General features: G+C 33.4%; 1 protein-coding gene across 3 annotated transcripts in view; it reads left to right on the plus strand.

The window, feature by feature from the left end:
* The window catches only part of LOC127705092 (uncharacterized), a 189,936-nt gene that overhangs the window by 76,539 nt on the left and 95,102 nt on the right, over window positions 1-18,295 (plus strand). For 2 of the 3 annotated variants that reach the window (XM_052209359.1, XM_052209361.1), the window contains exon 11: window positions 3,007-11,692. In XM_052209359.1, the coding sequence (XP_052065319.1) occupies window positions 3,007-5,909 (2,903 nt within the window). In that variant the 3' untranslated portion in view covers window positions 5,910-11,692. Of the gene's footprint in view, window positions 1-3,006; window positions 11,693-18,295 lie in introns of those variants that run through there. The other variant, XM_052209360.1, reaches the window with a different exon arrangement.

Raw genomic sequence — 18,295 nt, forward strand, 5'->3', positions numbered from 1 at the left:
CCTTACACTGCTTTTAAATTATGTTTAAAGAAATGCATATTTATAAAGGAAGACCAGTAAAAATATCTGCAAATGTTGCATCATTTTTTTTTACAAAAAAATCCATATGAAAGATTTGACACTATATTTTTAATTCTATTATAAAATAGATTAAGTTAGCACTATGGTAAATTTAAATGGGTAATTATGGTTGCCAACTCCATTGGAAATTTGAATTGAGATTATCACCATATCTTGAGGGAAAGAATTTTTTTGGGGAAAAAAGGGGGGGGGGGGATAAATAGAAATTGTGGGGGGTCAATTTTCTCATTTCAGATTTCAGAAATTAAAAAGAATTAATCTCCAAATATTATTTTTTTTTCAAATTTCAAATATTGAAAAATTTCAAGTAGTAATCTTTAATTGCACAGTATGGCGCATTAGATTTGTTAAATCTTTGATCACATTTATTTATTTGTTATGCCGAATCTAACAGTGTATTTAGATTTTTAATTTTGGGTCCAGTTTTCAAAATAGTCTACATTAAGGTCCAAAGGGTCCAAAATTAAACTTTGTTTGATTTTAGCAAAAATTGAATATATGAGGTTCTTTGATATGCTTAATCTAAAAATGTATTTAGATTTTTGATTTTTGGCCCAGTTTTCAAGTTGGTCCAAATTGGGGTCCAAAATTAAACTTTGTTTGATTTCAACAAAAATTGAATATATGGGGTTCTTTGATATGCTGAATCTAACCGTGTATTTAGATTTTTTATTTGTGGACCCCGTTATCAAATTGGTTCATATTGAGGTCAAAAGGGTCCAAAATTAAACTTTGTTTGATTTCATCTAAAATTGAATTATTGGGGCTCTTTGATATTCCAAATCTAACCGTGTATTTAGATTTTTAATTTTGGGTCCTGTTTTTTAAATTGGTCTACATTAAGGTCCAAAGGGTCCAAAATTAAACTTAGTTTGATTTTAACAAAAATTGAATTCTTGGGGTTCTTTGATATGCTGAATCTAAACATGTGTTTAGATTTTTGATTATGGGCCCAGTTTTCAAGTTGGTCCAAGATAGGGTCCAGCGTTTAAACTTTGTTTGATTTCAACAAAAATTGAATATATGGGGTTCTTTGATATGCTGAATCTAAACATGTATTTAGATTTTTGATTATGGGCCCAGTTTTCAAGTTGGTCCAAATTGGGGTCCAAAATTAAACTTTGTTTGATTTCAACAAAAATTGAATATATGAGGTATTTTGATATGCTGAATCTAACCATGTATTTAGATTTTTTATTTGTAGGCCCCGCTATCAAATTGGTTCATATTGAGGTCAAAAGGGTCCAAAATTAAACTTTGTTTGATTTCATCAAAAATTGAATTATTGGGGTTCCTTGATATGCCAAATCTAACCGTGTTTTTAGATGTTTAATTTGGGTCCCGTTTTTTAAATTGGTCTTCATTGAGGTCCAAAGGGTCCAAAATTAAACTTAGTTTGATTTTAACAAAAATTGAATTCTTGGGGTTCTTTGATATGCTGAATCTAAACATGTGTTTAGATTTTTGATTATGGGCCCAGTTTTCAAGTTGGTCCAAGTTGGGGTCCAAAATTAAACTTTTTTTGATTTCAACAAAAATTGAATATATGGGGTTCTTTGATATGCTGAATCTAACCATGAATTTAGATTTTTTATTTGTGGGCCCCGCTATCAAATTGGTTCATATTGAGGTCAAAAGGGTCCAAAATTAAACTTTGTTTGATTTCTTCAAAAATTGAATTATTGGGGTTCTTTGATATTCCAAATCTAACCGTGTATTTAGATTTTTAATTTTAAGTCCCGTTTTTTAAATTGGTCTACATTAAGGTCCAAAGGGTCCAAAATTAAACTTAGTTTGATTTTAGCAAAAATTGAATTCTTGGGGTTCTTTGATATGCTGAATCTAAACATGTGTTTAGATTTTTGATTATGGGCCCAGTTTTCAAGTTTGTCCAAGTTGGGGTCCAAAATTAAACTTTGTTTGATTTTAACAAAAATTGAATATATGGGGTTCTTTGATATGTTGAATCTAACCATGTATTTTGATTTTGGACATTGGACCATAATAGGTAAATTAAAAAAATTCAAGTTCTTAGACCACATTCTTTCTGTGTCAGAAACCTATGCTGTTTCAAATATTTAATAACAATCCAAATTCAGAGCTGTATCAAGCTTGAATGTTGTGTCCATACTTGCCCCAACTGTTCAGGGTTCGACCTCTGCGGTCGTATCAAGCTGTGCCCCAGCGAAGCATTTTATTGGCTATTATCTTGAATATTATTATAGATAAAGATAAACTGTAAACAGCAAAACTGTTCAACAAAGTAAGATCTACAAATAAGTTTTATATGACCAAAATTGTCAATTGACCCCTTAAGGAGTTATTGCCCTTTAAAGACAATTTTACACAATTTGTTTATCATGTTTTCTTACTTTAAAAAATCTTCTCCTCTGAAACTACTGAACCAATTCCAACCAAACTTTAGCTGAATGATCCTAACATCTAAAAATAATCAGCAAAACATGATGTTGGCCCTCAAAGTTTCTGTTCAACACAAATATTCTTATTGCATTGTATTAGTTTTATGCAAAAATGTCAGATGGGTGAAACAGGCTCCTTGGAGTTTCTATGTTTTTTATCCAAGTGTGAGACAAATTATTTTTATATATACAGACTGCCAGGTTGAGATCTATCTTATTTTTTGACATAGGATAATAATATAAACATGTATGACTTCACCCTAAAATCTGGTCACTTTTCTAAGTCACCTAAATTTGCAGTGATTTTGATCTTTTAGTGATATTCATTATGTTTTGGGATAATATCAGTGTTTCAAAATATAATTTGCTCAGTCAATAGTATTCGGTGTAGAACGTGTTTTGAGTACTGTATAAAACTTCCAGTTTATATCTGTTTTAAACTTGAATGCATAAAAGATAGTTGAATTGAAATTATTTTTGATTATTTATAACCTGATATATTTAGAGCAGATAAAAGAACAAATAGAAGATTGGGTAAAGAAAGATAAGAAGTTTGTGTCTACAAGAGCCAGTGATTATGTCATCGAATGTGTACAGGACAACAATTGTGTTACTTTAACTGCCCCAGCAGGAGTTGGAAAATCTTTCATCTGTAGACATACAGCGCTTGTTTTACAGAAGAAAGGATACAAAATAATACCGGTGTATGCTCCAACAGATATAAGAGATTATTACCAGCCTGGTAAACAGACAGTCTTCATTGTAGATGATATTTGTGGAAATTACACTGCTAACCAACAACAGATTGATAACTGGAAACAACTGTTACCTGTGATTAACAAGATTGTTGCAGACAAATGTTGTAAGATTATTGTATCTTGTAGGTTACAAGTTTATAAGGATGATAAGTTTAAGATATTACTACCTTTTAAATCTTGTGAATGTAACTTGAATTCAGATGAATTATGTCTTACATCTGATGAGAAAACAACTATAGCAAAATCATATATTGGTACAAATGTTAAAGATATTGATGATTTATCTCAAAATAGTGAATTTTTTCCACTTTTATGCTCCTTATATCATGCACAAAAAAATTCAGATATGAAAGAATTTTTCAGAAATCCGTTTGTTGTCTATAAAGATGAGCTAGACAAATTAAGTGAGGCTGGTGACGAAGGGAACTTTAAAATATGTAGTCTTGCTTTATGTGTTATCTTTAATAATGATTTGAAAGAAAAATGGTTCCATGGTAAAATGACAGATGAACAACGACATGTCATAGAAGACACATGTGATGCTTGTGAAATCAACAGAAGTACATCAAAGGCAAAACTAAAGAAAGCACTTGACACTCTAGATGGTACATTTATATGTAAACAGAATGGTATTTATAGAACTGTACATGATAAATTGTTTGACTTCCTTGCTCATTACTTTGGTCAGAAAATGATTGAATGTTTGATAAATCATGGTGAAAGTGAATTAGTACTTGAACGTTTCATTTGGCAGAAATCACCAGATGACAAGACAAGTAACATGGACTTCATTATAGAAATACCAGATGATTATTTAGAATCATATCTAGAAAGGTTGATAAAGGACTGGTTAGCAGGTAAGGTGGCAGATGTATTCAGTAACAATAATATGGAAGAATCATCATTCAGAGAACAGTTTTTACAGTACTTACTACAACTAGATAAACCACAACAAGTAACATTAGCCAACACCAAGGATACAGTGAGACCAAAGGAGAGCTGTACATCAGGTAATACTCCACTGATAGATACTTGTTATTATGGGTATATTGATATGGTTCAGTGGATTTTATGTAATGATGTGGATGTAGATCAGTGTAGAGATGATGAGGTTAATGGACTGTACATGGCAAGTCAGGAAGGACATACTGATATAGTAAAGTTACTGTTAGAGAGGAATCCTAATGTTGATCTATGTGACAATGATGGCTGTAGTCCTCTGTTACTGGCAAGTCAGAATGGACATACTGATATAGTAAAGTTACTGTTAGAGAGGAATCCTAATGTTGATCTATGTAACAAGGTTGGCTGTAGTCCTCTGAATATAGCAAGTGATAAAGGACATACTGATATAGTAAAGTTACTGTTAGAGAAGAATCCTAATGTAGATCTATGTGACAATGATGGCTGTAGTCCTCTGTTAATGGCAAGTAATACAGGAAATACTGATATAGTAAAGTTACTGTTAGAGAAGAATCCTAATGTAGATCTATGTAACAATGATGACTGGAGTCCTCTGAATATAGCAAGTTATAAAGGACATACTGATATAGTAAAGTTACTGTTAGAGAAGGATCCCAATGTTGATCTATGTAACAATGATGACTGGAGTCCTCTGAATACAGCAAGTGATGAAGGACATACTGATATAGTAAAGTTACTGTTAGAGAAGGATCCCAATGTTGATCTATGTAACAATGGTGACTGGAGTCCTCTGAATACAGCAAGTGATGAAGGACATACTGATATAGTAAAGTTACTGTTAGAGAAGGATCCTAATGTTGATCTATGTAACAACAATGGCTGGAGTCCTCTGAATACAGCAAGTAACAAAGGACATACTGATATAGTAAAGTTACTGTTAGAGAAGAATCCTAATGTAGATCTATGTAACAATGATGACTGGAGTCCTCTGAATACAGCAAGTGATGAAGGACATACTGATATAGTAAAGTTACTGTTAGAGAAGAATCCTAACGTTGATATATGTAACAACAATGGCTTTACGCCATTGATCTTCTTGTGTATCAATAACCACACCAGTATAGTCCAGCTATTAATTAAACATAAACCAAACAATAATGCCCAGACATTCAATGGTTGTAATTCTTTATATTTCAGTGCAAGGAATGGAAACCTAGAGATAACACAGTTACTGTTAGAGAATAATGCCGACTGTAATATCTGTATCCATAGTAAACAGTCTATAACAGATACATTAAATAACCATCCAAGTAAAACATTGGACGAAGTAAAACAATTATTATTTGATAGTCTGGTAAAGAATACACCATCACATGTAAGAGATTATGTCAGTCAGAAGTCAGTAGATTATGCCTTTGATGTAGTAGCTGGTTCTTCTCCTTTACACATAGCCAGTTATATGGGTAGGACAGATGTAGTCATTTGTCTTCTTGACCATAATGCTAACATCAACATGACAAAAGAAGATGGAACAACACCATTATTTTATGCATGTGAAGTAGGACATGAGGATATTGTACATTTATTGTTAGATAAAGGTGCAGATACACAGATGTGTAGACTTGATGGGGAATCCCCTTTAAAGATTGCAACAGATAATGGACATACATCTATAGTAATGGTGTTAACAAATCACACAAAGAATGAGGAACAAAATTCTTCCTAACTTTTTTTCTTTGGTCAGTGGTTTGTTAAACTCTTTTATTCAGTTTTCACACAAAGTCTGATTTTCATATATATTACCCATTTGAAAATTATCATACAACTGCTGATGTTCTTTGCTCACTGGTATGATCTGTTATTTATCTAATAGGTTTGATATCTACAGCTATTCATTTCACTACTCTGTCTCTAATTTTACAAAGCACATGCAGCTTAGCTTTATATTACATGAAAATTTATTGATGTTTTTACCACCAGTCTATTGTTACACCAGTATACAAACACAGTAGGGGGGTCTCAACATACAAATTTGGGTACAAATGTCAGGCTAAAAAACACCCTGCATTCCTAAATTCAAATCGAACTTCATTGTCATATAAATAGCCTTATATGATTTGTGACTAAATTGCTTTTCAGTTGATAGTTATCTCATTGGCAATTATACCACATCTCCTTATTTTTACTTAGGTGGATAGTTGTCTCATTGGCAATCTTACCACGTCTCCTTATTTTTTCTTTGGTGGATAGTTGTCTCATTGCATTGGCAATCATACCACGTCTCCTTATTTTTACTTTGGTGGATAGTTGTCTAATTGGCAACCATACCCCATCTCCTTATTTTTACTTTGGTGGATAGTTGTCTCATTGGCAACCATACCCCATCTCCTTATTTATACTTTGGTGGATAGTTGTCTCATTGCATTGGCAATCATACCACGTCTCCTTATTTTTACTTTGGTGGATAGTTGTCTCATTGGCAACCATACCCCATCTCCTTATTTTTACTTTGGTGGATAGTTGTCTCATTGCATTGGCAATCATACCACATTTCCTTATTTTTACTTTGGTGGATTGTTGTCTGATTGGGAATCATACCAAATCTCCTTAGTTTTAGTTTGGTGGATAGTTGTCTCATTGGCAATTATACCACATCTCCTTATTTTTACTTTGGTGGATAGTTGTCTCATTGGCAATCATACCCCATCTCTTTATTTTTACTTTGGTGGATAGTTGTCTCATTGGCAATCATACCCCATCTCTTTATTTTTACTTTGGTGGATAGTTGTCTCATTGGCAATCATACCCCATCTCTTTATTTTTACTCTGGTGGATAGTTGTCTAATTGGCAATCAAACCCCATATTCCAAACTCTTTATTTTAACTTTGGTGGATAGTTGTCTCATCGGCAATCAAACCCTGTCTTCTTATTTTTACTTTGGTGGATAGTTGTCTCATTGGCAATCAAACCCCATATCCCAAACTGTTTATTTTAACTTTGGTGGATAGTTGTCTTGTTAGTAATTATACCACATCTCCCTAATTTTACTTTGGTTAATAGTTGTGTCATTTGCAATCATACCACATCTCCTTAGTTTTAATTTGGTGGATAGTTGTCTTATTGGCAACCATACCCCATCTCCTTAGTTGTCTAATTGGCAATCAAACCCCATATCCCAAACTGTTTATTTTAACTTTGGTGGATAGTTGTTTTGTTGGTAATTATACCACATCTCCCTAATTTTACTTTGGTTAATAGTTGTGTCATTTGCAATCATACCACATCTTCTTAGTTTTAATTTGATGGATAGTGTCTCATTGGCAATCATACCACGTCTCCTTATTTTAACTTTGGTGGATAGTTGTCTCTTTGCCAATCAAACCTCATCTCCTTATTTATACTTTGGTGGATAGAGCCTCATTGGCAATCTACCCCATCTCCTTATTTTTACTCCATCTTTTCTTATTTTAACTTTGGTGGATATTTGTCTCATTGGTAATCATACCCCATCTCCTTTTTTTTACTTTGGTGGATAGTTGTCTCATTGGTAATCATACCCCATCTCCTTTTTTTTACTTTGGTGGATAGTTGTCTCATTGACAATCATATCCAATATCCTTATTTTTACTTTAGTGGACAGTTATCTCATTGGGAGCCATACCACATCTCCTTATTTTTACTTTGGTGGATAGTTGTCTCATTGGCAGCTATACTACATCTCCTTATTTTTTACTTTGGTGGATAGTTGTCTCATTGGCAATCAAACCCCATCTCCTTTTTTTTACTTTGGTGGATAGTTTTCTCATTGGTAATCATATCCCATCTCCTTATTTTAACTTTGGTGGATAGTTGTCTCATTGCATTGGCAATCATACCACATCTCCTTATTTTTACTTTGGTGGATAGTTGTCTCTTCGGCAATCAAACCCCATCTCCTTATTTTTACTTTGGTGGATAGTTGTCTCATTGGCAATCATACCCCATCTCCTTATTTTAACTTTGGTGGATAGTTGTCTTAATGGCAATCATATCACCAAACTCCTTATTTTAACTTTGGTGGATAGTTGTCTCATCGGCAATCAAACCCCATCTCCTTATTTTTACTTTGGTGGATAGTTGTCTAATTGGCAATCAAACCCCATACCCCATCTCCTTATTTTAACTTTGGTGGATAGTTGTCTTAATGGCAATCATATCACCAAACTCCTTATTTTAACTTTGGTGGATAGTTGTCTCATTGGCAATCAAACCCCATCTCCTTATTTTTACTTTGGTGGATAGTTGTCTCATTGGCAATCATACCACATCTCCTTATTTTTACTTTGGTGGATAGTTGTCTCATTGGCAATCAAACCCCATCTCCTTTTTTTTACTTTGGTGGATAGTTGTCTCATTGGCAATCATACCACATCTCCTTATTTTTACTTTGGTGGATAGTTGTCTCATTGGCAAATCAAACCCCATCTCCTTATTTTTACTTTGGTGGATAGTTGTCTCATTGGCAATCAAACCCCATCTCCTTTTTTTTACTTTGGTGGATAGTTGTCTCATTGGCAATCATACCACATCTCCTTATTTTTACTTTGGTGGATAGTTGTCTCATTGGCAATCAAACCCCATCTCCTTTTTTTTACTTTGGTGGATAGTTGTCTCATTGGCAATCATACCACATATCCTTATTTTTACTTTGGTGGATAGTTGTCTCATTGGCAATCATACCCCATCTCCTTATTTTTACTTTGGTGGATAGTTGTCTCATTGGCAATCAAACCCCATCTCCTTATTTATACTTTGGTGGATTGTGCCTCATTGGCAATCTACCCCATCTCCTTATTTTTACTCCATCTTTTCTTATTTTAACTTTGGTGGATAGTTGTCTCATTGGCAATCAAACCCCATCTCCTTATTTTTACTTTGGTGGATAGTTGTCTCATTGGCAATCAAACCCCATCTCCTTATTTATACTTTGGTGGATTGTGCCTCATTGGTAATCTACCCCATCTCCTTATTTTACTCCATCTTTTCTTATTTTAACTTTGGTGGATAGTTGTCTCATTGGCAATCAAACCCCATCTCCTTATTTTTACTTTGGTGGATAGTTGTCTCATTGGCAATCATACCACATCTCCTTATTTTTACTTTGGTGGATAGATGTCTCATTGGCAATCAAACCCCATCTCCTTTTTTTTACTTTGGTGGATAGTTGTCTCATTGGCAATCATACCACATCTCCTTATTTTTACTTTGGTGGATAGTTGTCTCATTGGCAATCAAACCCCATCTCCTTATTTTTACTTTGGTGGATAGTTGTCTCATTGGTAATCATACCACATCTCCTTATTTTAACTTTGGTGGATAGCTGTCTCATTGGCAATCAAACCCCATCTCCTTATTTATACTTTGGTGGATTGTGCCTCATTGGCAATCTACCCCATCTCCTTATTTTTACTCCATCTTTTCTTATTTTAACTTTGGTGGATAGTTGTCTTATTGGCAATCAAACCACATCTCCTTATTTTTACTTTGGTGGATAGTTGTCTCATTGGCAATCATACCACATCTCCTTATTTTTACTTTGGTGGATAGATGTCTCATTGGCAATCAAACCCCATCTCCTTTTTTTTACTTTGGTGGATAGTTGTCTCATTGGCAATCATACCACATCTCCTTATTTTTACTTTGGTGGATAGTTGTCTCATTGGCAATCAAACCCCATCTCCTTATTTTTTACTTTGGTGGATAGTTGTCTCATTGGTAATCATACCACATCTCCTTATTTTAACTTTGGTGGATAGTTGTCTCATTGGCAATCAAACCCCATCTCCTTATTTATACTTTGGTGGATAGTTGTCTCATTGGCAATCTACCCCATCTCCTTATTTTTACTTTGGTGGATAGTTGTCTCATTGGCAATCAAACCCCATCTCCTTATTTTTACTTTGGTGGATAGTTGTCTCATTGGCAATCATACCCCATCTCCTTATTTATACTTTGGTGGATAGTTGTCTCATTGGCAATCAAACCTCATCTCCTTATTTATACTTTGGTGGATTGTGCCTCATTGGCAATCTACCCCATCTCCTTATTTTTACTCCATCTTTTCTTATTTTAACTTTGGTGGATAGTTGTCTTATTGGCAATCAAACCACATCTCCTTATTTTTACTTTGGTGGATAGTTGTCTCATTGGCAAGCATACATATCTCCTTATTTTACATTGTTGTATAGTTGTTTCTTTGGCAATCATACCCACATCTCCTTATTTTTGTAAATGACAAGTAGAAAGTAAGTATCATTATAATTAACAAACTAATTATTGTTATGTATTGATCTTTTTATATATATAAAGTATAGCTTATAATTCATTGGTATTGATTTAAGGAATATCCCATATTTTCCAGCTTCCAGGATATTTTATTTAGATGCTAACCACATGGTATCTTTCTTATTATTAGATGAAAAGATCATAACACAGGTTTGATAGAATTCTCAGCAGAAGATAAACATTTATAACACATAGACATAAATTGTTACCCATTTTTATTTTACCTCTGTACAATTGGACCCCATTGATATATTTGTCATACCCAAAAGTGATCAATACCAGCGTCTGTATATACCTTTATATATGAAAAGCCCTCCTGTGTATAGAAATTATGAATTACTGTTTTATGTTTATTGCTACAAAATGTTGGTTCATGTTTCTACTCTCTGTAGGTATTTCATCATATACACTGTACATGTATATATTATCTAACGCAATCATAGGTTTGAACGTTGTTTTCAATTTAGACTTGTATATATTTTTTCGTTTGGTATTATATTTGCCTTCGGGTTTGATTTGTTTCCCTGTGTTTAAATATGTTGTAAATAATATATGATGTTTATACATTTGCACAGTAGGAGAAATGCAAATGTATCTATATATTGCTGCTGTAAATCATATACTATTTTTAATCATTTTGTAGAATTGAAGGAATATTTATAGGAAAGAATTATAGTGATATGACATAACCATACATTCCAAGGAAAATACATTTTTTTATCAAGTCTTAAGATACAGGAAAAAATTTGATAGTGACATAATTTTTACTTGTTTTTTATTACAAATGATATTTAACTTATTGTACAAACAATGCAACTACTTTAAGATTTGTATTTTATTTTTTTTATTTTTTGAAATATCCTTTAATATTATATCTTGCATTAATAATATTTTTCAAAGACATTGTTGATCATCAGGCAATCCATGGAAGATTCTGGTCGCCCTGCATCTTAGTAATTATACTGACAGTATATTATAAATAAATTTCTTTCAAAATCATAGAGCTACAAAAATATGAAAATATATATAATTTATAAGTTTCAATGAAGATATTGTACTGATTTTTAATATTTTGTATTATTTGAATTATATTTTGTTTACATTGTAAAAAAGTAATACATGTATGTGTTGATATAATTAGAGTCAGAAAAAAATAATTATAATAAATATATTCTCAGTATTGATTATTTGTTTGACAAAACCATTTTGGCATATACTTTCAGATGGTGTCATCTTTGGTTGATTTGTTAATTTGTTGAAAGGACCATTCCAGATAGTGTCATCTTTGGTTGATATGTTAATTTGTTTAAAGAGATATAAGAAGATCTGTTAATTTGTTTAAAGAGATATAAGAAGATCTGCTAATTTGTTTAAAGGACCATTTCAGATAGTGTCATCTTTGGTTGATATGTTAATTTGTTAAAAGGATCATTTCAGATAGTGTCGTCTTTGGTTGATATGTTATTTATTAAAAGGATCATTTCAGATAGTGTCATCTTTGGTTGATATGTTATTTATTAAAAGGATCATTTCAGATAGTGTCATCTTTGGTTGATATGTTATTTATTAAAAGGATCAGTTCAGATAGTGTCATCTTTGGTTGATATGTTATTTATTAAAAGGACCATTTCAGATAGTGTCATCTTTGGTTGATATGTTATTTATTAAAAGGACCATTTCAGATAGTGTCATCTTTGGTTGATATGTTAATTTGTTAAAAGGATCATTTCAGATAGTGTCATCTTTTGTTGATATGTTAATTTGTTAAAAGGACCATTTCAAATATTTGTTTTTGGTGGATCTGTTAATTTGTTCAAAGGATCAATTCAGATAGTGTCATCTGTGTCAATCCTTTAATTTGTTAAAAGGACCATTTCAAATAATTGTTTTTTGTGGATCTTTTAATTTGTTAAAAGGATCATTTCAGATAGTGTTATCTGTGTCAATCCTTTTATTTGTTAAAAGGACCATTTCAAATATTTGTTTTTTGTGGATCTGTTAATTTGTTAAATGGATCATTTCAGATAGTGTCATCTGTGTCAACCCTTTAATTTGTTAAATGGATCATTTCAGATAGTGTTATCTGTGTCAATCCTTTAATTTGTTAAAAGGATCATTTCAGATAGTGTTATCTGTGTCAATCCTTTAATTTGTTAAAAGGATCATTTCAGATAGTGTTATCTGTGTCAATCCTTTAATTTGTTAAAAGGATCATTTCAGATAGTGTCATCTGTGTCAATCCTTTAATTTGTTAAAAGGATCATTTGGTTAACATTGGTATGAACAATATTCCTAGGAAACACTTGATAACTTTGAAGAAGACATTCATCATTTATTTGAACTACAGGTGAATGATGGATCCCATTTTTAGTGGAGCTGCCACTTAATCAAACTAGGATTGTTGTATGATGAAAACTTGCCAGTGAGACAGCTTTCCCCCAGAGACAAATTGGCTTTAATGAAAGCAATTGTAGGCCACCGTTTTTTGTCTCGCCTGCGACTGCGAGACATAGGGATATCAATCCGGTTGCATCAAGGCATTAACTATTTGTTTAATGCTTCATATTTCAAAAGGAAGAAGACATGGATGCTTCATACCTTGTATGCAGATGCCTTATGTTATAGAGTCTTCGTCTGTCATATGTCAGTTGGCCTTGACCTCATTTTCATGGTTCAGCGACTGCTTGCAAAAAAATTGTGTATTTTTTTCATGTAATTGTCTCACTTCTTATGAGTGATAGGATAGCTATATTTGGTATATGGGTTTCTTGCCAGTCCTATATGTTCGTCAGACACGTTTCAACTGACCTCGACCTCATTTCATGGATCAGTGATAAAGGTTAAGTTTACGTGGCCAAGTCCGCATCTCAGATGCTATAAGCAATAGGGCAACTATATTTGATGTATGGAATAGTTGTAACGTGTACAAGCCTGACTGGCAGATTTCATCTAACCTTGACCTCATTTTCATTGATCGTTGGTCAATGTTATTTTTTCTGATTTAGTCTATTTGTCAGATGTTATACGTATGAGTAATATGTCAACTATATTTGGTCTATAGAATGATAGTTAGATGTACCTGTCTGTCTAGCAGGGTTCATCTGACTTTGACCTCATTTACATTGATCATTCCTAATGTTATTTATTTAAAACTTAAAAGGTGAGACATTTCAGCATGTGTACTATCGTATGCTATTGTATTATGATGACACCCTGTGAAATTAACTCCTCAGAGTGGATTGAAATCCTATTGATTTTGGTTCATGTGGTCAAATGTCGATTTCTATGCTGCTATATACATAGACTGGTAATAAAAAAGGAAGAATGGTATGATTGCCAATGAGACAACTATTCAACCATAGTCCAAATAATGTGGATGTAAGCAACTATTGGTCACCTGTTCGGCGTTCAACAGTTTTAAAATTTGATGTGGTGCAACAATGGTTTATGGATAATATCATTGAACCATATGTCAATTTTTTAGAAAAAGTGATTCAATAATGCTCCATAGGATTAGGAAGATCCGTACTGATGTCAGGATTATTAGGTCAAAGGCCAAGGTCAATGTCACTGCGCCTGTTATTATACTGACATCTTGGGAATAAGTTCGTTTCAAATGTTATCTTTTAAGCCATATGGAATATCTTTACAAACCTTTCGATAATTTGCTTTGGGGTGAAAAAAGCCCATATTGATTTCAGGTCACTAGTCAAATGTCAATGTCACAGCAGCAATTAATAGCATCAAAATAGGGCAATATTGGTTTTCCAATGATATAATTTTAATCATCTGTCAAAACTTCACCAATTTTAGCTTTAAAGTGCCCCATTAGAACGAGCTATATCCGATCGATGTTTGGGGTCAGTAGATCAAACTATATTTTAAGCCAATATCTGATGTGTGATTGGTAATGTTCTTTAGGGTGATAAAGGCTTCTATTTAGTTTGAGGTATACAAGTCAACGGTCAAGATTACAGTCCGTAGCAATTTATAGAAAAGAATTGGACATATTTTTGGTAATTCAATATTTATTAAATGTCAGCAGACAGTACAGTTAAACTAAGGGCTCATTCCAATCTACGTTTTGCTATGCCTGATCCAGATAGAACCAAACTTTAAAATATCCCCTTGTAATGTATATTTTAGAATTTCTGATAAGGTGTGTTATTAAAACAATACAGCCACAATCTTCATTAAAAGAAGTTCCCCACATACAAAAACCCTGTTTCTTCCACTATAAATAAAATCCATATAGATTACAACTCAGCTGTAGTCCCTATTGTGCTTCTCGTTGGTATTTTTTTTTATGGATAAGGTTGAATGTTTTCTTATTTATTTAAGTTTTCTCAGCTAGTTATTGAATCACTTAGCAATGGCAATACTATCACAAGGAATGAGTCATTAACAACAACAACCTATTTCTGAAAAATGACAGAGCTTTGCAGATATGTTCTCCAACACTAAACTAAGTGTATACTGATAGGTATTAGTGTAACTGTCAGATGAAGGACAGCAATAAAATCCTTTTCTTTTTGCCAAGTGCACATATAAATTTTGTGTCATGAATATAAACGCCCTCGGCGGTCTCGTCAATGTCGGCTCGCTTGATTAAAAACCATGAAAAATGGTATTGACTGCTTCTCTTCTATGCACGGATTCAGAGGTAAGAAATAATTTTGTCAGCTCGGATTCGGAATAATAGGCTGACATCGGACTGTTACTTTGTACACTAGCACGGAAGTCCAGGTTTTGATTACTTTTGGTCATTGTCGGTCATGTTAACTCTTTAACAGATATAAGAAGATGTGGTATGAGTGCCAATGAGACAACTCTCCATCCAAGTTAAAATTTATAAAAGTAAACCATTATAGGTCAAAGTACGGTCTTCAACACGGAGCCTTGGCTCACACCGAACAGCAAGCTATAAAGAGCCCAAAAAATAACTAGTGTAAAACCATTCAAACGGGAAAACCAACGGTCTACTCTATATAATAAACGAGAAACACTTATGAACCACATCAACAAACGACACCTACTGAACATCAGATTCTTAAACGTTCGTATTAGGCTCTAAATTTTTGAATATGTTTGCTTCGAACATCACAGAAGGAACATTTATTTTCCAAATGTGGATCTTGTGCATGAAATTAGTATCGTTAATTTCATCAAAAATCTAGCTCAGCGTAATCGTCTAATACAAAGCCGGGTTCACATTTTTATCATATCATACTATAAAAATAAGAAGTTGTGGTATGATTTCCAATGAGACAACTCTTTACCAGAGACCAAATAACATAGACGTTAACAACGTTATGTGACCGTGCGGACATCAACAATGAGCAAATCCCATACCGCATAGTCAGCTATAAAAGGCCCGGAAATGACGAATGTAAAACAATTCAAACGAGAAAACTAACGGCCTGATATATGTACAAGTCAATGAACGAAAAAAAAAATATGACATACAGCAACAAACGAGAACAACTAAATTACAGAATCCTGACTTGAAACAGACACAAATAAATGTGGAGGTTAAACATGTCTGCGGGCGCCCAAACCTCCCCGTAAACTGGGAAAGTGGTGTAACAGCGCAACCTATGAACAAACTAGAAAAATCAGTTGAAAAGGGCTAAATTCATATCGATACAAAGCAGAAGAAAAAGTAACATAACACAGACCGAACGTGGTAAGGTATTTATACATCTCTACAACAAAAAAGACGCTAGGTACGGATCTGAGAATACTCGCTGTTACTAACAAATGGTTTAAAGCCAATTACAACTTATAAAAACAGTCATGTATCTAAGACTAAAGAATTAATCAATCCACATCCAACACCCAATGGATGTAGTGTAAAGACGATATTAACAGCCAGAAAAAAACATGAGCTTGTTCAATGTTCTCATCCTGATATTCATGTAATATATGACTACGAACTTTAAACGCAAATTGCAACTGAACGTTAAATAACAAATCATCACGAATAGATACAACATAGTCATTCTCTTCCATTATATGAAGAAAACAAATGATAATTTTTTGTCGAGCCTGCGACTTCTGTCGCAAAAAGCACGACATACGGATAGTGATCCGGTGGCGGCAGCGGCGGCGGCGGCGGTGTTAACAAACTTCTTAAAAGCTAAATATTTCAGAAGGTAGAAGACCTGCATCCTTCATACTTTGTATATACATGCCTTATGTTATGAAGTGTCCGTCTGTCATATGTCCATTGTCCTTGACCTCATTTTTATGGTTCAGTGGCTCCTTGAAAAAAGTTAAGATTTTTAGTATTCTTGATTAAATATATTTGGTATGTGCGTACCTTGCAACATCCTGATGCCTATCAGACAGTTTTCTCTTGACCTCGACCTCATTTCATGGATCAGTGAACAAGATTAAGTTTTCGTGGTCAAGTCCATATCTCAAATACTATAAGAGTAGGTCTACTATATCTAGTGTATGGAATGATTGTAAGGTGTACATGTCAAACTGACAGGTGTCATCTGATCTTGACCTCATTTTCATGGTTCAGTGCTTAAAGTTAAGTTTTTGTGTTTTGGTCTTTATTTCTAATACTGTATGAAGTAGGTCAACTATACTTGGTGTATGAAATATTTACAATGTACATGTCAGTCTGGCATGTTTTATTTAACCGTGACCTCATTATTACGGTTCATTGCCCAAGTATTTTTTTTGGGTCAGTTTGTCTAATACTATAAGCAATAGGTCAACTATATTTGCTGAATGGAATAGTTATAAGATGTATATGTCTGTCTGACAATTATCATCTGACCTTGACCTCATTTTCATGGCTCATTGGTCAATCACGTTTTCCTGGTTAAGTTTGTTTCTTTGATATTATATGCAATAGGTCAACTACATTTGAAGAATGTAATGATTGTAAGGTGAACATGTCTGTCTGGCAGGGTTCATCTGACCTTGACCCCCATTTTCATGTATCATTGATCAATGTTAAGTTTTCCTGGTTAAGTTTGTTACTTAGATACTATGTGCAATAGGTCAACTATATTTAAAGCATATTTAGTGTATGGAATGACTGTAAAGTGTACATGTATTTCCAGTTTGGTTTATTTGGCCTTGGCCTCATTTTCGTGGATCATGTTAAGTTTATGTGATAGTTGTAGTAGAGCTTTATATTTAGGACTATCAACATAAAATCAATGATTAGTAAAGAAGGCGTGTGCACTCATGTTTAAAAACAATTGGACGTTTTCATTACCTATTATCATTATAATAGTAACATATGACATATATGGTTATTATAGCTGAAAGAAAAGTTTTGAAATAATTCCCGTCATTATAAATGCAGCTGACTTCAACATTACATTTCAATATAGTCATGGCAATTATTTGAAGTCTAGTCTAAGCACACAAAGACTGTTGAGCTATGGTTATCACTTGGCGTCATCCGTCTGTCATATAGCTGTAAACCTTTTTTGCCATAACCTTCTCTGAAAACATATGGCCAATTCAAACCAATCAGTTATATAATATAAAAAATAAGGAGATTTGACATGATTGCCAATGAGACAACTATCCATCAGAGATTTGATATGATTGCCTATGAGACAACTATCCATCAGAGATTTGATATGATTGCCTATGAGACAACTATCCACCAGAGATTTGACATGATTGCCTATGAGACAACTATCCATCAGAGATTTGATATGATTGCCAATGAGACAACTATCCACCAGAGATTTGATATCATTGCCAATGAGACAACTATCCATCAGAGATTTGATATCATTGCCAATGAGACA

The sequence above is a fragment of the Mytilus californianus genome, unplaced genomic scaffold (assembly GCF_021869535.1).
Source record: "Mytilus californianus isolate M0D057914Y unplaced genomic scaffold, xbMytCali1.0.p SCAF_6, whole genome shotgun sequence".
Lineage (NCBI taxonomy): Eukaryota > Metazoa > Mollusca > Bivalvia > Mytilida > Mytilidae > Mytilus > Mytilus californianus.